The following is a 25,505-nucleotide window of genomic DNA, read 5'->3' as shown; positions in this document are numbered from 1 at the left end:
CACCCTGTTTTAGCATCCACTAAAACAGTCACTGTTGCATTAGCACAGAACTAATGATACCTCTATTGAATATGGATTTGAGAAGTAACTTGGGAAGGCCGGGAGAACAGCATATCTCTCTCTCTCTCTCTCTCTCTCTCTCTCTCTCTCTCTCTCTCCAAACTGGTCATTCCATTTCAGGCAGAAACTATTGTAGTTTTTATGGTCACAGTGCGTGCTAGTAAACCATGTTAACAGGTAGCTGCCATGTACCAGGTATCAGGCCAGGTGCTTCTCTGCAGTTCTTCATTAGTCTTTACAGTACCCCTGTGATTGGGGTCACTGCACAGCTTAAAGGGCTCACCCCCTCCGGTCACATCTGAAAGTGACACCCAGCCTTGACTGGTATTTAATTAGGTAGCATGGTTTCCTTTGACCCTGTATCTTTTGTGAAAGTCGTAATCAGATCTCCACATTTGGCAAGTGCCTGTATCAGTACCGTGTGAGCCGCTCCTTTGTGCTAGACACAAAGTAGTGGCGAGAGCCGTATGCTCAGACTGGGTTGTGGCTGTTACACAAATATTTGCTGACTGTTAATAGACACAAGTGTATCTGTGTAATTATCCAGCCTTGAGAAGTAGGGACTTTACTCGAGGTTTCTGAAGAGAGGTCTGAGTTCTACTTCTAACACAGTCACGCTGGGTGTTGCCAGCATGTCTGCCTTCCTCTAGCCCATGCAGCCTGTGCCTCCACCTCCCTACATACAAGCTGCTCTTAGTTCCTGCCCACTGTCCTCTGCCTGTGATAGGGCTTGGAGCACAGAGTAGATTGCTTCCACAGGAACATCCAAGACTTTGTCTTGGGTTCTTTGTCAAGTTAGTTCTTTGTCAAGGACGATGCAGATGGCTCTTGTCCAGCAGCAGGTCGTGTGGACCGAGCTGACTTTTATGTTGAGGTGGGTGCAGCCAAGCAGCATGAAGAGAGGTTTGGGCTTGCAAAGGGCTGATTCTCACCCACGCAGGGATCTGTGCCACCAAAGTCCGACAGCCACTCCCACATCGGAGCTGCACTAGTTGAGATCCAAGGCAAACACAGGTTTTAATCAGTATATTCTTTGCATTTTAGGCTTTGGACGTGGACCGGATGGTACTTTACAAAATGAAGAAATCCGTGAAAGCAATCAATATCTCTGGGCTGGGTGAGTATGCATTCTTTCCTAGAAGTTTCTCTATGGAAACACATCCCAAGTACTGAAGCTATCGTATTCATCAATGACTGTCAGGCAAGTCCCTTTTTAATGTTGGGACAATCACTTCATATGAAGTAGGTTTTGATGTTCTCACTGTCTCATTCTGATGTGGAGTTTCATTTTCCCTTCCCCACATTGTCCCCTGCTGTGCTCCTGTTCCCCAAAGTGCAGCGGATTTTCCCGGCACAGCTCTGCCCCTGGGGATTCCACTTCTCCAGAGTGAAATGATCACCTTTGTCCAGCTTGTTGACACCCCCCACGACGCCTCCTGTGCATGGTAGCATCGCAGAATGCCCTTTCTATTGTGCTCACCCAATCTTACCTTTGTTGTTGGGAAAAATTGAACAAAACCAAAATCAACAACTCAGTACTATTTCTTCAAGATATGTAGCACTGTAACACTGTCCTACCATTGTTCATTGATTTGCTCGAGCGGGCACCAGTAACGTCTCCATTGTGAGACTTGTTGTTACTGTTTTTGGCATATCGAATATGCCATGGGAAGCTTGCCAGGCTCTGTTGTGTGGGCGGGATACTCTCCGTAGCTCTTGGTAGCTTGCCGGGCTCTCCGAGGGGAATGGAGGAATCAAACCCGGGTCGGCTGTGTGCGAGGAAATGCCCTACCCACTGTGCTATATCACGCCTGCCCTTCAAGATATGTATACTATATAAAAAGAAACCGCTGAGGATCCAAAGAGATAGCTAGTACAGCAAAGCAAGACTCTGGTCTTGCATTCCCCAAACCAGAGTTCAGTAGAGCCCGAGTGAGTGTGTGTGTGTGTGTGTGTGTGTGTGTGTGTGTGTGTGTGTGTTTGTATGTGAGTATGAGAAAGAGAAAGAGAAAGAGAGACAGAGAGAATGAGAATGAGAGAATTGCAGCTTTGGACTTAAAGATGTCAGGCTGTACCCCTATGACAAGTCAGCCCCAAGCATAGAGCTGATAGAAAATAGTTGATAGAAAATAGTTTCTAAAAATCACATAGTAACTTTATAGTTCCACGAAGAAAAAATATGGCGACTTTGTTAACTAGAAATGATGAGGAGTCCCAGCAATTGAGACAAATCTGATGGGCTACAGAGAAAAGACGAGTTGGTGGATGACCTGAGCAGGCGGGATGAGAGAGCCACTCTGGATGCCAGATGTGGAGATAGAGGGCTGGCCAGGGGGAGACATACTGTCACTGTCCTGGCAGGAAAATGAAAGCACTATAGTCTACTTTGAGCCTGCATGGGTGGAAGCTTGGGTACTCCATCACTGTATGACTGAAATGCAAGCACGAAAGTTTGTAAGTCTGTAACCGTACCTCACGGTGATTCACTAATAAAAAAATTTTAAAATAAAGAACAGGATAAAAATAAAATAAAAAAGTACTAAAACAGAATAAAAGTAGTAAAACAGAAGGATAAGAGTGTGTTAGGTGGCTGTGATGTCACCAAGGATAGGGGATTTTTTAAAAAATATTTATTTATTTATGTTTTTGCTTTTTGGGTCACACCTGGCGATGCTCAGGGGTTACTCCTGGCTTTTGCATTCAGGAATCACTCCTGACGGTGCTCGGGGGACCATATGGGATGCTGGGAATCAAACCCGGGTCGGCCGCATGCAAGGCAAACGCCCTACCCGCTGTGCTATTGCTCCAGCCCCGGGAATATTCTTGAGGCACATGTCTTATCCAACCCCTTCCTGGCATCAGTAAAAATAACATAAGTATAAACTCTAGTAGCTGCTCCTGCCTCTCCCCATGGAGAGTTTACAAAACTAAGGTTGTAAGGAGTCTAGAAGGAAACCCCACCTGCGAAGATACTGTAGTAACAGTTGTGAATTGTTCAGGACGTGTTTAATAGAAAGAAGCTTTGCAAAAAATTCCACACTGGCAACTACAAAAACGAAGACAGAATGATAGTATGACTGGTAGGGTGTTTGCCTTGCACATGACTGATCTGAGTTTGATCCTCTGGATCCCATATAGTCTCCCAAGCACTGCCAGGATTAACCCCTGGCTGGATGTGACCCCCCCCCCCAAAAAAAAATGGAAGGAAAGAAGGGAGAGAGGGAGGGAGGAAGAGAGGAAAGGAAATGTAGACAATGTAAATAAACATGGTTAGAAGATTCAATACTGTTAAGATGTCAGTTCTCCCCAGTTTTGATCTTAAGATTCACCAGTTTTATTAAACTCTCTCAGGGGAGATCAACAAGCTGATTGTGAAACATACAGAGAAGCACACAGGACCTCGAATACCCAAATAAAATGAGTTGAAGAACTTAAGCAATCTGACTGCAAGTCTTACACACTGTAGTAATCAAAATTGTGGTGCTGACAGAAGGACCAGTAAATAGATTAACAGAACAAAATACCGCCTAAAAAATAGACCCATGATTAAATGTCTTTTAAATTTTTAGCGAAGTTGCCAAGGCAGTTCAGTGGCGGGGGAGGCTGGGGGTGGAAGAATGTGTTTTCAAATAAATAAAGCTGGAACAACTAAATATGAACATAAGTTAAAATTAACCATGCATGATCTTACCAGGCCTTACACAAAAATTAATATGAGGCGGATTATAGATTTAATGTAAAAGCTTAAACAATACAACTTCTGAAGATCACATCTGTGACTGCCAAGGCATCCTGTGTTAGGCTGAGATTTCATAGCTAAGAACAGAGCAGGTAGAAAACACCTGACAGAAAATACTTCAAGAAAATACTTGAGGGTAGCACAGCAGGAAGGGCATTTGCCTTGCACAAGGTCAACCTGTGTTCAATGTTCAGCATCCATGTGATCCCCTGAGCCACACCAGGAGTAACTTCTGAGCACAAAGCCAGGAATAACTCTTGAGCATTGCTGGGTGTGGCCAAAAAAAAAAAAAAACAGAAAATGCTTGAAAAAACAAACCAAAAAAAAGAAGAAGAAGAAAAGAAAGAAAATAGTTGATAAATTAGACTTTGCTCAAAGGAAAACCCTTGGAGGCCCAGAATGTGACCAAGTGGTGGAGCATGTGCCTTGAATATACGAAGTTCTGGATTCAATGTCCAGTACTTTATGGACTCCTGAACCCTGCTATGGCTGTATCCCTGCTGGTCTCCCTGCCCTGGACCTCTAGTCTAAGGATCACCCAAAGTGACCATGTGCTCTGGGCACTGTTGGCAATGGTTCCCCCCCCACCCCCACAATGAACTCTTTTGCTTATAGATACTATCACAAGCAGTCTAATTTTTGAAGAGTCCCCAAATCCGGAAACTGAAAATGTTAGACTGAGGAAACTGAATTAAGAGAGTAATTAGAACAGCACTTAAAATAAGAGCATATGACTTAATATCTTCAAAGGAGCAGAGGAAATTATTAAATAATGAATAACGAAACAGGAAAAGGTACTAATAAAAAATAACCAAATACATCTTTAAAATTAAAAAAAGAAAAATTATTGAAATGAATAAAAATTACTAAATTGTCACATGAAACAGGGATTAGTAAAGTCCCAGCTTAATCCTGAGCATGGTATGAAGAATTTAAGCAGTAAATTAAATAGAATAAAATTAAAAAGAGCTAAATAAAAATAGATCTAGAAAGACCATAGCAGCATTAATTTAAAAGGAGTTTTGTAAGAGAGAAAAAGATTGGAAAAGGGGTGATTTTTGAAAAATATAATAGCTGAAAAATTCCCAGAACTACAGAAAGATCTCAAATTGACAGTCCACTGAATTCTTAAAAAAAAAAACAAGTTTCCTATATTGATTCATACACAGATTCATGTCCACTCATGGGACTGTATTTCGGCATATCTCAAGGTAATAAATAAATATTGAATGTTTACCTGACAACCACTGATTTGTTGAAAGAGGAAAGTTGTTTTTGATAACTAACATCTAAGTAGAACTAAACAAAGGTATAAATGTTTAAAAATAATTTGAGTGGCCATTCTATAAAAGACTGTAAAACACTTCCTCTGATACAGCACTGGGATTTACTGAAACGTGGTCAAGTGTTCCTCAGGGGGCTGCCTGCTTCCAAGTCTGCACGGATAGAGTGGCAGAAAGAAACAATCATGGTTTTAATTCTTTTGAACACTTGGTGCACACCAAGTGATTTCCATACATTACACTAATCTTTACTGCAAATAGTTCTCATTTTACTATCCAGGAACCTTGGGTCAAAGGGGCAGAGTATTCCCAGGATGTCCCTATACGTGGGCTTTCCCTGGTTCTGTTTATGTGAACTGCCTCATTCTGCCTTGAGACCACCTGAGTCTTAAGTGTGAAACACATGCATCATCTCTCTTCAAGTGTTTAAGATCTCTCTCCTAAAATGAGTCAGAGAGAGAGGGACAGTCATAGAATGATCGTGTTCATTTGTGGGATAGGCAAAATACAAAACACAACATAGTATTGAGAATAATACCCCAAAAATTACAGCCGGGAGGACTGTAAAAAGCTTGCCACCAAGGGCAAGGGAGAGTGCAGTTAGGACAGAGAAGGGACCACTATGACAGTGATAGTTGGAAATGATCCCTCTGGACAAGAACTGAGTGCTGAAGGGAGGTAAAGTGATAAGCATGATGACCTTTCAGTAACAGTGTTGCAAACCACAGTGCCTAAAAGGAGAAAAGGAAAAGTGGGAGGGGAAGGTATCTGCCATAGAGGCAGAGGCAGGCTGTGGGAAGAGAGGGACTGGGGACTTGGTGGCGGGAAATGTACACTGGTGAAGGGATGGGAGTTGGACTATATTGATACATACAGAGATACATGACTGAAACCCAGTCATGAACAACTTTGTAAATGTATGTCCCACGGTGATTCAATTTTTTAAAAAAAGGGAAAAAAATTTCCTCAGATGGATTCTCGATTTCCTGACAACCATTGGATTTTATGGTTATTATAAGATCTTTTTAAAGTGTGTCTACTTGACTCTTTTTTTTTTTTTTTTTTTTGCTTTTTGGGTCACACCCAGCGATGCTCAGGGGTTACTCCTGGCTCTGCACTCAGGAATTACTCCTAGCGGTGCTTGGGGTACCATATGGGATGCTGGGAATCGAACCCGGGTCGGCCGCATGCAAGGCAAACGCCCTACCCACTGTGCTATTGCTCCAGCCCCTACTTGTCTTTTTTGAATTAGAATTTAAATAGAGCATAGGACTTCTATATTCTGATCAGATTCAAAGTGATTTTTAAGTGCTATCAAGAAGGCAGCTCTTCGCAGAAGTATCAGTGTAGTGATGTGCTTGAACTCGCAGGGTCAGGTGACTCTGCTGGGCTCCGGGGACTTGTGTCTCCAGAGGCTGGCCCAGCCCCAGCCGTCTTATTTTTAAACAAACAAGCAGGGACGGGAGAGCCTGCCACACTCTGGTGTCAGGAAACTCACCTTTGTGAGTTAATTGAGCAACACTTCTGTCTGAGCTGCCTTTCTGACCTATATTCTGAGTCTGTGCCACAAACCTCCTTTTTGTGTCTGCCCCAGAATCACTTTTCTAAAATGCAACCCATGATGTCACTTTTTTTACCCAAAACTCCGCAGGCTTTCTCCTTGTTGGCACACTGACATTTGTGAAGGTGAGTTGCAGAGCCTGGGAGCTGAGGAAGCCTCTGTGCGCGCTAGGATTTGGGGGAAGTTAGCGTACAGCCCAGATAACTAAACTTTGCTTCTTACTAGGCCAGGCAGAGGTGGGAGAGGAAATTAAACTTGGCCTTTCCCTGAGGTATTTGGCTGTGAAGCTGCCAAAGCCTCGGGCTAGTAACTGCAGAGCAGCAGGTGTGGCGCCAGCCCCCGGCCACCCTGGACTCCGGTCGCCTGTCCAGAGGCCCTCCCCACTCTGCTGTTTCTCAGTGTGCCATTTTGGGAGCTTCTTTCCTCTGTACATGCCTGCTCAGAATGACATTTCGCCACTTTATTTGGTGGAAATTGAGGCTTAAAGAAGTTGGGACATTTGTTCTAGAATTGTGACTCAACTCTTTTTTTTTTTAACTTTTTTATTGAATCACTGTGAGATAGACCCTTACAAAGCTGTTCATGATTAGGTTTCAGTCTTACTGTATTCCAACACCCGTCCCTCCACCAGTGTACATTTCACATCACCAGTGTCCTCAGGTTCCCTTCCATCACCTCCACCCCTCATACCCTGCCTGCCTCTATGGCAGGTGCTTTTCTTTTCTCTCTGTCTCTGTCTCTCTTGCTCTTTTTCTTGTTCTCTCTCTCTCTCTCTCTCTCTCTCTCTTTCTCTTGCTTTCTCTCTTGTTCTGTCTCTCCTTTTGAGCATTGTGGTTTGCAGTATTGATACTGAAAGGTTATCAAGAACATCCCTTTACCTACTTTATAACATTCAGCTTTTGTCCAGTGTGATCATTCCCTGCTATTATTGTCATACTGGTCTCTTCTCTATCTTATCTAGTCTCAGCCCTCCACACAATTGTGGTTGGTTCCAACCATTGACCAGTCCTCCTTGTCCCTACTTTCCCTGGCCAATGGATATTAGTCTTCTATTATATATTATTTTTATTTACCACAAATGAATGCAGTCATTCTATATCTCTCCCTCTCCTTTTGACTCATTGCACTCAGCATGTTACTCTCTTTTCCATCCATATACAGACAAATTTCATGACTTCATTTTTCCTAACAGCAAGCATAGTATTCTGTTGTGTAGATGTGCCTGAGTTTCTTTATCCATTCATGACTCAACTTTAAGAGCCTCCAGCTTCCATCCTTTCTGAGGTACTGCATGTATAGCAGACTGACCTCAGATTTTCTTTTGTTTTTAACATCTTTACCCATCTGCTACATCTCCCTGATTCTGTTATTAGAAAGTCGCAGGTCTGGACTTTTTTTCAGAGGCCTAAATTATTTACTTTAGAAAGGTGTTGGGACTGGAGGGCAGGTAGGGCACTTGCCTTGCACATGATCGACACGGGTTCAATCCCCAGCTTCCCATATGGTCCCCTGAGCACCACCAGGAGTAATTCCTGAGCCATGAGCAGCAGCATGAGGTGTGGTCCCCAAGCCAAAAAGCTCAGTAGATATTGTCTACTTCAAAAAGTCTTTCACCTTTGCCTGGGAGTTTGGTCACCTCCTTTTCAGTTTTGGAATCCATTTCCACAGCTCCTTTGAATGAATATATTGAGTAAAGGAGGCCTTACTGTCTCCCTCCTGGGGAATTATATTCTCTTCTAACGCATCCCGTGGCTACTCAAAAGCACATTTAAAACGTTGTCCTGAACTCAGTGCTTGTACTGTAACTTATCTAACCTCGATAATCAGGCATTTCAAACACTTTGCTTTTCTTCAACACACCTGCTCAAAGTGAGGAGACAAGAGGGCTAACAAGCAGAGGAACAAAGGACAGTCTCTCTGTGGTGGCCCCTCTTCGGCCTCTCCCGTCCACTTTGAACGTCTAACGACCCAGTGCTCACATTAGTGCTGCACGCTTGGCCAGGCATCAGGGTCCCATCTCAGCTTAACCTCCTGAGAAACTTCAGTGCCATCTGCAGCTCGGCTCCCTTTTCCAGTTCACATAGCAGCTTCACTTGCTCCAGGAATTAAAGATTGCTCTTGACTGTTCTCATAATTGTGTGTTTGTTGATCTTCGCTCCTCAGTAAGATGGCAAGTTTTTTTTTTTCTTTTTTTGCTTTTTGGGTCACACCCGGCGATGCTCAGGGGTTACTCCTGGCTCATGCACTCAGGAATTGCTCCTGGTGGTGCTCAGGGGACCATATGGGGTGCTGGGAATCGAACCTGTGTCGGCCATGTTGGCTGCGTGTAAGGCAAATGCCCTACCCGCTGTATGGCAAATTCTTATCATCAAAAACCAGTGCTGGAGTAAAGGCAGCCCAGATGTAGAAGGGAGCACCAAATGGGGGGTATTAGGAGGATCCCCCCAGGATGGGAGAAGCATGCTGAAAGTAGACTATAGACCAAACATGATTGCCACCCATTGCCTCTTTTGCAAACCACAACACCCAATAGGAGAGAGAGAACAAAAGGGAATGCCCACAGAGGCAGGGTGGGATGGGGGGGATGGGAAATGGGCACTGGTGGAGGGATGGGTATTTGATTGTTGTGTAATTGAAACCCCAGCACAAAATTTGTAAGTCTACAACTATACCTCATGGTGTCTCACTAATAAAAAAAAAAAAAAAGCAAGCCAGTGCTGGGTAAGAGTGCAGGATATAGGGTAGGTGGGGCTTGGAATCCAAGTACCTAGAGTAAACATTGAGGTGCCACTTGCAAAGCTCATTACCTGAGGAAAAGTATCCAGCCAGCCCTCCTTCCCTCCCTCATTCCCTCCTTCCCTTCTGCCTTCCTGCCCTCCTGCTCTCCTGCCCGCCTGCCTGCCCGCCTGCTTTCCTTCCTTCCTTCCTTCCTTTCTTCCTTCCTTCCTGCCTGCTTGCCTGCCTGCCTGCCTGCCTGCCTGCCATCTCTTGTGGTTTTTGGGCCACACCATGTGATGCTCAGGGATTACTCCTGGCTCTGCACTTACGAATCACTCCTGGTGGTGCTTGGGGGACCATATGGGATGCGGAGGGTTGAACCTGGGCGACCACGTGTAAGGCAAGTGCTCTGCCGCTATGTATCTCTCCAACCCCAGTATCCAGTCTAAGCATGCAAGCTTCCAGTGTGCATACCTAGAGTTGCCAGCATAGAGGCCGGTAGATACTTAATATGTAGCCTCTAAATATTCATTGTGTTTCTGCTGTTAATGTTCTTAGACTGTCCTCAATGTAGGAGAAAGACTCTTACAATCTCACATGTAAGCAGTGGAAATTATAGCAGGCTTTATATTCTGCTACATTAGAATTTTTTTTTTTTTTTTTTTTTTTTTTTTGCTTTTTGGGTCACACCCGCTGATGCTCAGGGGTTACTCCTGGCTCATGCACTCAGGAATTGCTCCTGGCGGTGCTCGGGGGACCATATGGGATGCTGGGAATCGAACCTGTGTCGGCCATGTTGGCTGCGTGCAAGGCAAACGCCCTACCCGCTGTGCTATCCCTCCAGCCCCTACATTAGAATTTTTAAAGCTGTCTCTGGGGGTTTGAGGTGCCTCGGAGTAGTCAGCTGTGTTCTTACAGCCTGAAAACCTCTGAGTGGTGTTTTTGTATTTATTTTGTCTTTACCATGCTACTACTTACTTGCACAATAGCTTCAGTATTTTCACTTGGCCTTCAAAGCCTTTAATATTTATTCTGGCTTTATAGGAACAAGTTAGCCAGTTGTTGCTTCAGAGTCGTGATTCTGAAATGTGAGTGCCAGAGTCCCTTAGACAGCTTGTTGAAATGCAGAGCGCCCACCTGCCTAGTCTCTGCTTCATAAGGTCTAGGTTGGAGCCTGAATATTTGCTAAGCTGCTGGTCTTTGAGAATACTCCCACAGACCACCACCTGCCCCTGAATTTAAACATCGGCTTGGGCTAAACGGATATTAATGTGGCCTACAGAAAATCATAGTCATCTTGCTATAGCAAGTATGTTGTGTTTGTTCCCAGTTTTTATTTTTTGTTCCCAGATGACAAATAACCCAGCTAGATTGGTTTTTTCTAGAATATCTTCTGTTCAGTTTTGCAAAAACAGCTATTATAATGATTTGTTGAAAGTTTCCTTGAGTCATTTTTCCCACTCATAAATGTCTATCTGACCTCTTAAAAATAAAAAAAAAACAGGGGCTGGATCAATAGCACGGCGGGTAGGGCGTTTGCCTTGCACACGGCCGACCCAGGTTCGATTCCCAGCCCCCATATGGTCTCCTCAAGCATCACCGCGGGTAATTCCTGAGTGCATGAGCCAGGAGTAACCCCGGTGCATTGCCAGGTGTGACCCAAAAAGCAAAAATAAATAAATAAATAATGATTTAAAAAAAAAAACTCAGTTCATACTCTAAAACTTTTTTTTTTTTTTAGGTTTTTTTTTTTTATTATTTTTTTTTTTATTTATTGAATCACTGTGGGAAAGGTTACAAAGCTTTCAGGTTTAGGTCTCAGTCATGCAAATATCAAACACATTTCCCTTTACCAATACTTTTTTTTTTTACCATGAAGAACCCCAATAAAACCCCACCCCCCACCCCTCCCATTCCCTGTGGGGCAGATGAATTCTAGTTAACACTCTATCTGCTTTGATTAGATTCATTGTTTCAATAAAAGATTCACCACTATTATTTAGAGATTACCCCCCCCCCCCCCCCAAATCAGACATGCTGAAAAAGCATTGTGACGTGATTTGCTTTCTACAGCTGGGTTCAAGAATTAAATGTTGGTTTTGGATTTCTGCTATTTTACTTATTGATCCTGGAAGTATTTATACTGAAAGTCAGATAGTTAAGAAATTGGTTTCTGTGCTCTGGAGTCGTGGCCGTGCTGGAGAGCCGCTCGTGGGGGACAACTGGTGGCCTCGGTAGGGCGTGAAGGGCGGACCAAAACGCCCCCTTCCCATGAGGTTTTAGTCGCCCCCACTCCCCCGGCTCATACCTGCTGTCCACAAGGCTCCCATGCGGCCGCCATCTTTCTTTCCAGAGAAGAGAGGGCGAATGGGGCAACACCCTTTCCCCTCTGGCAGACTTGATGGCCTGGATTAACGCATAGTCCGTTCACTTTTCTGCTCCAAGCTGCTGGGTTCTGCATTAAGTCCTTGTGCTTCTGGGGCTGTGGCCGTGCTGGAGAGCCGCTCGTGGGGGGCAACTGGTGGCCTCGCATACTCTAAAACTTTTATTAGTTAAAAATTTCCCAAGTGTTCCTTCAGCCCAAGGGTGTTTTTTCCCTTTCCAGGAAGTTGGAGCTGACATTTTTCAGCTGTGTGTGACATATCAGTGGGTGGAATAATTCATCTTTATCAAGAAAGAAACAACAAAAAACTTTCAGTTTTACTTCCTTAAATTACTCTGCATTAAAAACTTGGTGGAGTGGAATAGTCCTTCTTTGCTCTCCATATGAATGTCCTACAGAAATGGTTAAGTTGTTAAAATGAGAAGTTCAAAGAAAAATGCCTGTTTTTCTTATGTCTGATTACCAACTTCCACCTGCTAAAGAAAATAAAGAATGAGCCTTTGTGTGAGTCTACCTGTCATTTGCAGTGCTAATTAGAGTGTGATTGTTAAATTAATTCCAAGTTTAAAATTAATACAGGGAAGTGGGGCTTGGGCTGTGGTTCAGCAGTAGCATATTATGTGTCTTGCACATGTGAGACTCTTGGCTTGATCTCCGACACTGCATAAAAAATAATTAACACCGAGAATTATTTCTATCATAGTTATCATTTGGGCTGGCGCAATAGCACAGCAGGTAGGGCATTTGCCTTGCAAGCCGCCAACATGGCCGACCCGGGTTCAATTCCTCTGCCCCTCTCGGAGAGCCCGGCAAGCTACCGAGAGTATCTCGCCCACACGGCAAAGCTTGGCAAGCTACCCGTGACATATTCGATATGCCAAACACAGTAACGATTGTCACAATGGAGACGTTACTGGGCCTGCTTGAGCAAATCAATAAACAACTGGAGCACAGTGACAGTGACAGTTATCATTTGGCTAGATCAGTTCAAAAGTAATATATGTAATAGTTATATATACAATGTATGTAACAATAGGAAGTGAAGTTTCATTGTGTGTTGAGAAGTTACGTTTTGGCATGATTTTCTACCTATTACATGAGAACAATAAAAGGTAAAGGTAAAGGCCCTCCCGTTGATCGTCGATTTGCTCGAGCAGGCCCAGTAATGTCTCCATTGGAGACTTTGTTGTTACTGTGTCTGGCATATCGAATACTCTCGGTAGCTTGCCGGGCTCTCCGAGAGGGGCAGAGGAATCGAACTCGGGTCGGCCATGTTGGCCGCTTGTAAGGCGAACGCCCTACCGCTGTGCTATCACTCCACTCCACTTGTAAGGCGAATGCCCTACCGCTGTGCTATCACTCACATGAGAACAATAACAAAAATTAAAACCTTAAGGGTTGGGAAGTAAGTGAAACATATTCTGCTACGTGGCTATGGCATTAAAAACGAGCACATGGAATTTTGGGAAAGCAGTTTGGCAATAGATATCAAGAACAAGAAAAACATTTTGTTTGAAAAATGTATCAAAATACTCACTATCACTTGATCACTTGACTTCCCGTTAACTGTCGATTTGCTCGAGCAGGCGCCAGTAACGTCTCCATTTGTCCCTGTCGCATGCTAGTGTAGCCCAATGGTGTCTGTTCGCTCTAGGAACATGAAGAGCCTCAAACCGATCGTTCATGATCTTGATGAAGAAGTTTGACCATCTGGTAGGTGGGTGGCCACGCGGTCTTTTGACATCCCGTGGAATCCAGTCAGTAACAGCTCTAGTCCAGCGGTCGTCTTTAAATCTCATTACGTGACCAGCCCATCTGATTTTTGACACCTTGGCAAACGAGACAGCGTCCCTGATTCTTGATCGTCGACGGATGTCGGAACTCCAGATTCTTTCTCTCATTTGAGTGAAACGTGATATTCCAAGCATAGCTCATTCAATTCCTCTTTGGGAGACCTGAATAGCGTTCTCATCCTGTTTGCGTAGGGCCCAGGTCTCTGAGGCATATGTTAATGCAGGAAGAACAGTGGAATCAAAGAGATGTGCCCGGAGCCGGAGGTTCTTCGTCCTCTTAGCTATTTCTTCGACGTTCTTGAAGGCGTTCCAAGCCGCTCTCTTCCTCCTGCGCAGCTCGGGTGCCAGGTCATTTGTCATGTTGACCTCTCGACCTAGGTACACATAGCTGTTGCATTCGGAGATGGTTGTTCCATTGAGAGTGAATGGGGCGTCAGGAACGAGGCTGTTTCTCATAAACATTGTCTTCGTAAGATTCAGCTGTAGTCCGACCTTTCCACACTCATGGTCGAAGTCGGCCAGCATTTGTACCACTTGGCTGATGTTTGGTGTTATAAAAACAATGTCATCAGCAAAGCAGAGGTGGTGTAGTTGCCGACCATCTATCTTCACTCCCATTCCTTCCCATTCCAGTCGTTGCATGATGTTCTCGAGGGTAGCACTGAAGAATTTTGGTGAAATGGTATCACCCTGCTGAACCCCTCTCTTGACATCGATGATTACCTCTTTGTAGAATGGTGAGATCCTGGTAGTCAATCCACAATACAGCTCATGGAGGATCTTGATGTATTGAGCTTGAATGCCCTGATTGTCTAGGGCTTCAATGACCACTTCCGTCTCAACAGAATCAAAGGTGTTTTTTAAATCAATGAATGTTAGACAGAGTGGCATCTTGAACTCCCGAGAAACCTCAATGAGCTTGGTTATTGTGTGGATATGGTCGATGGTGCTGAATCCTTTGCGGAACCCAGCTTGCTTGCATGGTTGTCCTTCATCTAGTGTTCTGCCAATCTTACTTAGGATGACTCGAGTGAACAACTTATAGATGACAGACAATAGGCAGATCGGGTGATAGTTGCCAATGTCATGGATGTCTCCCTTCTTGAACAGTAATACAGTCCTGCTGGTTTTCCATTGGGACGGAACCTTGCATTCAGACAGGTAGCAAGTGAAGAGCTGAGCCAGTGTATTGATGAGTACTGATGGCAGGTTCTTCAGGTGTTCAGGTCTGACCTTGTCTGGGCCGGGTGCTGTTCGTTTCTTTACCGACGAAATGGCGTGTCGGATTTCAGAAGGGAGAACATTGGGAACGACATATCCATCCTGTGGAATTTGGTATGTCGGCAAGTGGACATGACTATCGAAGAGATTTGAGTAGAAGTCATGGATAATCTTCTCCATTGCCGTTCTGGAGGATGTGATGGATCCATCAGGACGTCGGAGGGCAGTCATCTTGGTCTTGTAGTTGGCGAAGGACAGGTGGGTGTTACGAATACTTTTCCTGGCTTCTGCCGCATCTACCAGCACATCTGCTCTTCTCTCTTTGAGGTCTTCCTTGATCGCATAAAAATGCTCACTATATTGTTAGGTTATTATCATAGTGAAAAATCTAAAATTTAGATATAGCTACTTGATAAAACTGTGGTTATAAAGCATTTTGAAAAAAATGCTTAGGATGAAATCTTCAAACAATAAAATTCAGAATAAAACTTATAAAAGAAGAGGTGGTTATGTCAAATGGTAAGTATACTAATATTGAAGCATACAAATAAATCCCTGATGCTTAGGAAATATATATATGTATCTATATTATTGGCTTAGCACTGTGCTCATACCTTATTATTAAAAGATAACTATCACAACAGTCCTGCTAGTTAGGCTGTATCCAAGACTCCCTCCCCAGATGAGGTCACTCCGGCACAGAGTAGTGGCATGCCAGGAGTTAATGTCGGTCATGAGTGGAGCTGAGATTCAAAACAGGTCGGCACCCTGGTGTCCACCTTAAGCCATGTCACCAGACTGGACTGCCTGGTGCACAGGCGAGTGTGACATGAGGATATACAATGCAGGAAAAACAAACAGACAAGCTCCGGGCAGGTCTGAACTCTCTGGCCAAGCCATCATGAGCCTCATGAGAAAATGCCAGGTGTTTTTGGTTTGTTCTTGTTTTTATTTCCCTCTAGAATCCTTTGTTGTTGTGATGATCGGTGGTTGGGAGGGTGGGGGGTGGTCCACAGGCAGCTTGTTTGTGGTCATGCACCCCTGGCCTTGGTGCTTGCTGGCATTGCATACTTTAGTTGTGGTTTAGCTTGCACACATTCTAGAGGCAATGCTCCTGGGACAAAGGGTGGGGGGGTGGCGGAGGAAAGGAGAAGTATCATCTGTAAACCCCTGGCTGAGTGTAGAAAAAAATAAGAGAGTGTGTGGTAGCTGCTGTTCTGTGAGACTTTGGGCCATTGCTAATCCAGGGGCTTCTTGTCCCCTGATGGGGCCTGTGGAGGGCACACAGTGATGTCTGCTGTGTCTGTTGGAGGCGGGGAGGGGTTCTGGGAGTGTCTGCAAACAGAATCATGTCCCTAGGGCAGCTTGAGGGAAAAACAGGGACAAAGAAAAAGCCATCCACGGTGGCAGAATGCTTATTCTGTAATGTAGCTAATTGTTTTTACAACCAAGGACATCTGTATAATTGGAGGGGAAATTTCTAATAGTACTGCTGGTCCATATTTAACCCCTGTTGACTCACCTTCCTCCTGCCTGTGGTGCCAGGGGACTCCGGGCTAAAGGAGAGCCCTGCCAGCTCTGTCACAAGTACCTCTCTCTGTCACTCTGATTTTAGAGCAAGTCGAAGGCCAAGTTGCCATTGGGATAAGGAGGGCCAGGCTCCTGCTCTTGTCCTCTTGCTTTGATCCTGCAGAAGGAAGCTTCCAGACACTTCACCTTCTCTGAGAGCCTTTCCTCTCACCAGGCCCAGGAGACTGGCCTACCCTTAAGTAGTAGTGTGCAAAAGGTGCTGTGTTAGTCTCTTAGACCTTGTGCTATGATGGATTTGTCCCCAGGTGACACTTTCCTGAATTGTCCATTTGGAGATATCTGCCTTTATTTGCTCCAACACATTGAGCTTCTTAAATACACTGTCCGGCCCGGTAGCCCATCCAGTGAAGTCCTTTGTCCACCCCCTGCCTTCCTCCTTGGGCACATCACTGTCACCTCTGCCCATGCAGGGCTGGAAGCAAGCTTGAATTCCCGCAAGCTTTTGTCTTTCTAACCTCTATAATTGCAACGAATTGATTTGTATGTGAGTCCTTCTCTTTTATTGGAGGCTTGTTTCTTGAGGGCAGGGCCATTTCATAAATCTTTATATTCATTAGTGCTTGCTGCATAATAGACTTTCAACTTGATTAAATTTTACCATTTAGTGAGTCTTCAGGAAATACAGAATGTATCAATGAAAGTGAATGTTGATGTATTTTTCTGTACTCAGAGCCTGTAATCCAAAGTGACAGAAAGTACCAACATGAAGAGACATCTAGTATACCACTTTCAACCCCCACCCCCTTCACTTGTAAATGTGCCATCGTGAGATCACACTTATATAGAGGTGGTTAGAGCTGTGTCAGGGTCTTCACACTTACTGCCAGCTGCCATTTATCATCAGCACAGAACAGGACCAAAAGTATAGCAGAGAAGTCTTCATATTTAATTTGTGTGTGTATGTTTTTCTTGTGGAGATAACCTTCCTGGTTGGCACTCAGGGACCCAGAGGGCACTCATGATGCTTCTTGGGCTTGGCCATGCTCAGGGTCATCAGGCTGTGCTCTATGGGCTGTGCCCTACAGGGCACAGGGAGCCATGCAGTGCTGGGGAAACTCAGGGCCTTATATTAAGTCATTCCTGCCCTTTCCCCAAACTATTCTCTAGCCCCTTACATCAGAGCTATGCGAGTTATCTGAAGATGTGAGTTATATGAAGAAGATAACAAAGAACAGCCCTTAAATGCTCAGGGAAATGAGCGTATCAAAAGAACTTCCACAGACAGAAAGTAGGAAAAAAAAGTTTATGAAAAGTCTAGACAGAAATCATAGAGCTAAAGAGAACAGTATCTAAACTGAGAGAGAGAGAGAGAGAGAGAGACAGAGACAGAGACAGAGACAGAGACAGAGAGACAGAGACAGAGATAGATTCAACAGCAGAATGGAAAAAGCCAAAAAAAGATGAGCATACAGAAGGAAAATAATTAAAACCAAAGAAGAAAATATGCAGGCTGTATGGGACATCAAGAAGAGTGAGCTCTGTTTCAAAAGATCCAAATACAAATTTTAGAACTGAAAAATACAATATCTGAAATTGGAAATTCTCTAAACTTAACAGTATGAAGGTAACAAGGAATAAAACCATAAGCTTTAAAGAGTATTCATTCTTAGCATTCACAGTATAGGGTTTCCAGGGGGAGAGAAGGGGGCAGAAGTCTGTATGAAGAAATGATAGCTAAGAACTTCCCCAGCTGAGAAAGGAGTCAGGATAGCAGGTTTGGGAAGTTCAAAGACTTCCAGACACGCAGCAGCCCAGCCCTGTGATCTGCTTAGTTCAGTGTTGCAGGTCCAGAATACAAAGACAATCTACAGAATGGGAAAGATGTTTTCCCATTACCCATCTGATAAAGGGGTTGATATCAAGGATATACAGGCACTGGTTGAACTCTACAAGAAGAAAACATCCAATCCCATCAGAAAATGGGGTGATGAAATGAACAGAAACTTTCTCAAAGAAGATATTTGAATGGCCAAAAGGTACATGATAAAATGCTCTTCATCACTAATCATCAGGGAGATGTTGGTCAAAACAACAATGAGATATCACCTCACACCACAGAAACTAGCCCACACCCAAAGAACAAAAGCAACCCGTGTTGGCACGGATGTGGAGAGAAAGGGACCCTCCTTCACTGCTGGTGGGAATGCCGACTGGTTTAGCCCTTTTGGAAAACAGTATGGACACTTCTCAAAAAATTAGAAATTGAGCTCCCATTTGACCCACCAATACCACTCCTGGGAATATATCCTGGAGAGGCAAAAAAGTATAGTCAAAGTGGTATCTGCACTTGTATGTTCATTGCAGCACTGTTTACAATAGCTAGAATCTGGAAAAAACCTGAGTGCCCGAGAACAGATGACTGGTTAAAGAAACTTTGGGACATCTTCACAATGGAATACTATGCAGCTGTTAGAAAAGATGAAATCATGAAATTTGCATATAAGTGGATTGACATGGAGAGTATCATGTTAAGTGAAATGAGTCAAAAAGAGAGGGACAGGGGCTGGAGCAATAGCACAGTGGGTAGGGCGTTTGCCTTGCATGAGTCCGACCCAGGGTTCGATTCCCAGCATCTCATATGGTCCCCTGAGCACCGCCAGGGGTAATTCCTGAGTCCAGAACCAGGAGTAACCCCTGTGCTTTGCCGGGTGTGACTCAAAAAGGAAAAAAAAAAGAGACGGACAGATATAGAAAGATTGCACTCATTTGTGGAATATAAAATAACAGAAAGGGAGACAAGCACCCAAGAATAGTAGAGATAAGCACCAGGAGGATTGCTCCATGGCTTGGAAGCCAGCCGCCCACCCTGGGGGAAAAGGCATTTCAGATAGATAAGGGACCACCAAATAAAGGGTGCTTGGAGGGCCCGCTTGGGATGGGAGATGCGTTCTGAAAACCAACTATAGACTGAACACAATGGCCACTCAATGCCTCTATTGCAAACCAGAACACCCAAAATGAGAGAGAGCAAAAGGGTATACCCTGCCACAGATGGGGGTGGGGGGAGGCACACTGGGATCATTGGTGGTGGAGAATGGGCACTGGTGGAGGCATGGGTACAGAGCATCGTATGACTGAAACATAACCATGAAAGTTGGTAAGTCTGTAATTGCACCTCATGGGGATCCATTACAGAAAATTAAAAAAAAAGACAGTGTCACAGGAGGCGGGCAGCTGCAGGACAAGGGGTCCAAGAGGCTGGCAGTTGCCTTCTTGGAAGCTTCTCTTAACCTTGCAGTTGACACTTTGTTGGATCTCCTGCGCCCTCGTAACTGACCCCAGGGCAAATAACTGAGCTGGTTGAGGACTAGAGATAATGATCTGGGTGCTTTCTCGATGGACAAACAGGTCAGGTCCTTCTAGTCCACACCTGACTGCTAGCAAGCAAGTGACATCCCAGCTGACAGAAAGTACCTGTGGACCTCCCCCAAAGCATAGCAGAGAACAGCAACCCAGGGCCAACCACTCTCTGTCACATGCCAGCACAGGAGTTCACGTTCTGTGCCTAGAAGAGGTAGAGGCTTCGGGTTTCTTTTAAATCTCACCTGACCTGAGTCTTTCCACTACCATCACTAAGGTTAGTGCTTGGCCCCGGCTGCCCTGAACTGGTCACTGCCCAGGCACTTTTGATCCTGGTGCAAAGGTGTCCGCTAGCACTTCCTGTCTCAGCCCACCCAGGCCCATGAGAAAACACAGGTGTAAGCCCCTCTCTTTATCTTAGATAGGACACAACCCTGGGGTGTTTCTTTCCTGGGAAGACTCTATGTGGGCCGATCTTAGTGCACTCTCTGTCCCTCTTTCATTTTTTTCTTTTTGGGTCATACCCAGCGATGCTCAGGGGTTACTCCTGGCTCGGCACTCAGGAATTACTCCTGGCAGTGCTCGGGGGACCTGGCAGTGCTTGGGGGACCATATGGGATGCTGGGAATCAAACCCGGGTTGGTCATGTGCAAGGCAAACGCCCTACCCGCTGTGCTATGGTTCCAGCCCCTGTCCCTCTTTCATTTGTCCGGGCTTCAGGTCATTTCTTTATAGAGGAATCCCAGTTTGGATGTAGGTAATACCCTCTTGTCCCTGCCTCTGTTCTGAAATGTTTTCATATTTTAACAACCAACCCCCATTTTGACCTTATTAAAGACCTTGGCCTGAAGCCTAGACACACCCGGCAGAGATGCATCCAGTGATAGTATCTGCAAGGAGAGGCCTTTTCCTCAGGAAGCAGGGTCAGAGGGGACTGCCTGGGAAAGGCTGGCCAGAATTGAATTTTGAATGAAGTCTTCAAAGTTGGACGAGCACAAGCATGTTGGAGAAAGTGGAGGGAAAGGCCAAGGGCAAAGCTCCGGAAGGAAGACCACCTTTCCCTCTGCCCTCTGCTCTCTTGGGCCCGGCTTTCAGAGGGACTTGATGAAAAGAGAGGCGTTCTCTCAGACCCTTTCTTGTTGTGGTTCCTTGTGCCTCACCATCACTAGCATGATGATAGCATGGAGGTCCTCAAGTTCCAAAGACTGCCTCTACTCAATCAGCTTGCCCAGGAAAGATCATCCTTCTGTCAGTAGGTACAGAGAGCGCAGATAAGCTAACCAGGAGATGGTCACAGGTAGAGATCCTACTAAGAAACAGGGATTATCTTTGACTTTAAGAAATTTCTTTTTCTGAGACTGTGTGCCATGAATTATCCCTGAATTTAGAGGCGCCGCATAAGAGCTTGAGAGGTTGAGTTTGCCTCAGTGTGACCCTCAGTGATCCCAGCCAGTAGTCTCACCAGGAGAAGGAGGCTGGAGGGTCCTCTTGAGGAGGAGTGGCCAGGCCAAGACTGGGAGGACACCAGGCAGCTCATTCATCCCATTTCTCTCTGCTTAAGGCTTGTTGGAGGTAGGTGTGCTTGCTTGGAGGGTTGTAACCCATTTGTGTTAGCTTACTGGTGGGAATAGTAACTGTGGTAAATGGAAGAAGAAACTATTCCTAATGTGGTTGGGCAAACCCTGGAGCCTGGGAGTCAGAGAACTTGGGTTCTGGCTTTCCTGCTCTCTGGCTGTGGGGCCCTGAACAAGTCAGCATCCTTTCAGAGCTCTGGTCTCCTTGTCTGTAAAGAGAGACACATTCATGAATTTCTGGCCTGGGTGCGCGTTGAGGATTTTCTGAACTGGAAAGAACTAAGGGGAGTAGAAGGCCCCAGGAGGATGGGGGAGAGAGAGAGAGAGAGGCCTGCACCAGCCTGTGATGGTGGGGAGAGTCCCAAAGTTGATGTGGACAGGGGCTTTCTAATTGCTGAGTATCCACTGACTCTTTATTGATGATTTAATCAAAGGGATTGATTCCTTCCCATTCCTGCTGTTTCTCTGTTTAGACATCCTACCTGACCTTGAAGCCCAAGTCTGAGGTCTTCTTGGTCTCTGAACCTGAGGTAACCTTGCCTAGTTCAGGCCCCAGTGCATTGATTTGGTGTCTCTTTCCTATGGATCCACCATGCTCATCTGTGAGTCTGCCCAGCGGACGGTCACACGCCTGTGCCAGTAACCAGAGACTGTCTGAGGGGGCGAGAGGTGGAAGTGGAGGCGGTGGGGGGCGGGAGGGAGCTGCCCGGGAGCCTTGCCCATCCGGTGGCAGTGTTGGCTGCTGACTTGTTTTCTCTCTCATCTGTGGCCGCCTTTTGTTCTTTCTGGATCCAAGAGTGTTGCTCAAGCTATATTCAGTGACCTTCTGGATACTAATTTTTTTTGTTATTATTGTTGTTTTTTTGCTTTTGGAATCACACCCAGCTATGCTCAGGGGTTACTCCTGTCTCTTCACTCAGGAATTATTCCTGGCGGTGCTTGGGGAACCATACAGAATGCCGGTGATTGAACTCGGGTCGGCCGCGTGCAAGACAAATGCCCTACCCACTGTACTATTGCTCTGGCTCCTGGATAATAGTTCTTTCAGAGTAACAATCAAGTAAGCACGAAGTCACACTATGAATTAGCACAAGTATGTGTATGTGCTGCTGACTTCATATGAGAATTTTCTGGGAGTGTCTCATTTTGTCCTGAATGAATTGTGCAAGGGGAGTATGACTCTTGTCTAGTGGGTTATGAGAAATGGGAGGGGCTGCTGGTCAAAATGGAGAAGAAATGGGGGTCTCCATTCAGCAGTGATCTGTCAGTCAGATTTCCATGATAAGCCTCTTCCCCCATCAGAGATTTTTGGATCTGAATCATTAATAAGAATCAGAGTTTAAGATATTTTTAAGCAAGGAGGAGGTGGGAGAGTGAATTCTTTTAGAACAGCTTTTGCAATTCTGTAAATAAAAACTGCTAGACCCAGTCTGGTTTCTTTCCAGGAGGTTTATTATTCCCAAGCTATTTATTTAGGTTCCTATTTTAAGTTTGCATTTGGCAGAAGAAAAACGGAGACACTCGACTCTTTTCTGTTTCCTACTAGGGAAATCTCAGTTTGGGGCAATCTGGAGCAGTAGGTCATTCAGTTAATAGGTATTTACGGAGGGGTTCCTGTTCTCACAGCGGCCGCCATGCAAGTGACAGTAGAAAACACAGAAGGGCACAGGGCAACGGTCCTTACCAAGATGCTTCAGATTTGTTTGCAAGCAGAGAACTATGTGTTACAAACCCAAATTAGGGTTAAGAGGTTCCCCTGACCTCAATAGGAACAGTTTGACAGCAAAAATTATATTAAATAAATAATAGTTATTATTACTACCACTATTATGATTGCCTTGCATCAGAAAATTTTAAATACACGAGATTTATAACGATAACCCAAAAGCTCATTGGTCACGATTGGTGTTGCTGGGATCAGCACATGATTTTGCAGATTTTTTTTTTTAAAGGGAAAGGGCTTTCAAAAATTTAAACTATTCCAAGTAGTCAGCTGAGAAGCATCTTGGAATGATGGTGGGGAGTTTGTGTATATACCTTGGTGCTAAAAAATGAAGGCTTGCTGTTTCTCTGTGCCAGTTTGGTTGACTGTGAGAAGAGGACAGGTTAATTTTTCCTACAGGTGACCTTGGCTGGGAAGCAGTTTGTGTAAGTGAACAGAGGGTGAATTGATGTCTGTCCCATCTCTACTAAGTTGGGAATCTGGGCGAGTCACAACTCCTGAACATCACTTCATTCAAAAGAAAATGTGGAGCAAGGAAAAGCTTTTTCACAAATGGTGCTGGAAAAACTGGTCAGTCATATGTGAAAGAAAAAAAAAAAGGAACTCAGACTTCTTTCTCCTACCATGTACAAAAGTCAATTGAAAGTGAATTAATGATTTTGATATCAGCCCTGAACCCATAAATTTTATTGAGGAACACATAAGCAGAACCTTTCATGACACTGAATCTAAAGGCATGTTCGTTCATTGATTTAGTGCCATTGGCCAGCAAACAGGAGCGAAGATAAACAACTTGGAATATATCAATCTAAGGAGCTCCTGCACTGCAAAGGAAATGAAGACCAGGGGGAAAAAGACAACCCCAGTGTGGGAGAGAATATTTGCCCCACACATATGTGATAAAGGGTTGCTATCCAAAGATAATTAAAACACTGGAAGAACTTTGTAAGGGGGATAAAAAACCACAGACCTATCAAAAAACGGGAAGAAAAGATGAACACAAATTTCCTCAAAGAAGACATAAAGATGACCAAACATTTATGAAGAATTTTCTCTGCATCACTTATTGTCAGAAAATCGCAAATAAAAATAAAAATGAAATATGCCACTCAACAGAGAGATTGGTACACATCAAAAAGAACAGAAGCAATTAGTGTTGGAGTGGATGTGGGGAAAAGGACACTCTCAGCCACCAACGGTGGAAATGTCAACTGGTTCAATCTTTTGGAAAGACTTCTCAGGAAACTAAGAATTGAGTTTAATACGATCCAACAATTCTGCTTCTGGGCATCTCACCAAAGGACCCAAAATCTCCATTAAAATAGAGATACTAGACACTTGCACACCTATACAGCACTATTTACAGTTAAAAAAAAATCTGCAATATCTCAAGCATCCAAGAAATCTGTCTTGCTAAATCTGTTTTTATCTAACCAGCTAAAGAAACTGCAGTATAGATACTCAGTGAAATACTGCTCAGCTATAAGAAGTGACAGAATCATGCAATTTGCCGTTACGTGGATGAATCTGGAGAGTATCATGCTGAGTGAAGTTAGGGAGAGGGACAGACACAGATTGATCTCTCTCAAAAGTGGGATATAATGGCCAAAACGAATAGGACCTGGGAACTGGTCTATAGAAATGAATTTAGCAGTGAGATGGTTGGGGGCACTGAGACAGTGGTGGAGGGAAGCAGACATTCTGGCTGGGTGTTAGAACATTGTATATGTGAAATCCTACCATTTCAACAGTGTAGATCATGATGCTGAAAAGGTTTTTAAAAATGGGAATAAGAATAACTATCTCCTAGTACAGGACTGGGCTGGAGCGATAGCACAGCGGTAGGGCGTTTGCCTTGCATGCAGACAACATGGCCGACCCGAGTTCGATTCCTCCGCCCCTCTCGGAGAGCCCGGCAAGCTACCGAGAGTATCTCGCCCGCATGGCAGAGCCTGGCAAGCTCCCCGCGACGTATTCGATATGCCAGACACAGTAACAACAAAGTCTCCAATGGAGATGTTACTGGGCCCACTCGAGCAAATCGATGATCAACGGGAGGGCCTTTACCTTTACCTTTACCTTTACCAGTACAGGACTACCTAAGACACTTGCCTTGCATGCAGCTGACTTGAGTTTGATCCTCAGTACCATATATGGTTCGCTGAGCACAGGCAGGAGTGATCTCTGAGCACCGGGCCAGGAATAAGCCCTGAGCATTGCCAGGTGTGTGGGGGAGGGAATTCATCTCACGGAGTGTTATCAGGTTAAATTGAACAAAAGAAAATGCTGCTTTCCTAGGCACCCCGCTCCCAAATAGGAATCTCAAAAAGCAAATTTCTTCAATCTCCACGTTGAGTGACCACTCAAAGGGAAACTGCAGCTTCTAGGGTGACATGTAGTCATATCCCCCAGCCCTGTTAAGGAAGCTGACACACTCCACAGCATCCCCAGGGAAGCCGATGGTCCAGAGAGTGATGAATAAGAGAAGCCGCATGTGCGGAGTCGTCTGCCTGCTTCTCTCACCCAGGGAGTGACTTCAGCAGCGGCCGCTGCTCCGGCT

General features: G+C 44.8%; 1 protein-coding gene across 4 annotated transcripts in view; it reads left to right on the top strand.

Moving 5' to 3' along the window:
* ASAP2 (ArfGAP with SH3 domain, ankyrin repeat and PH domain 2) overlaps positions 1-25,505 on the top strand; it is a 187,503-nt gene that overhangs the window by 63,819 nt on the left and 98,179 nt on the right. For all 4 annotated transcript variants that reach the window (XM_056123012.1, XM_056123002.1, XM_056122995.1 and 1 more), the window contains exon 2: positions 1,105-1,177. In XM_056123012.1, coding sequence (XP_055978987.1) covers positions 1,105-1,177 — 73 coding nt within the window. The remainder of the gene's footprint in view (positions 1-1,104; positions 1,178-25,505) is intronic.

Source organism: Sorex fumeus, unplaced genomic scaffold, assembly GCF_029834395.1.
Source record: "Sorex fumeus unplaced genomic scaffold, SorFum_2.1 ptg000006l, whole genome shotgun sequence".
In the NCBI taxonomy this organism is placed as follows: Eukaryota; Metazoa; Chordata; class Mammalia; order Eulipotyphla; family Soricidae; genus Sorex; species Sorex fumeus.
This window is presented reverse-complemented; position numbering and strand designations above follow the sequence as displayed.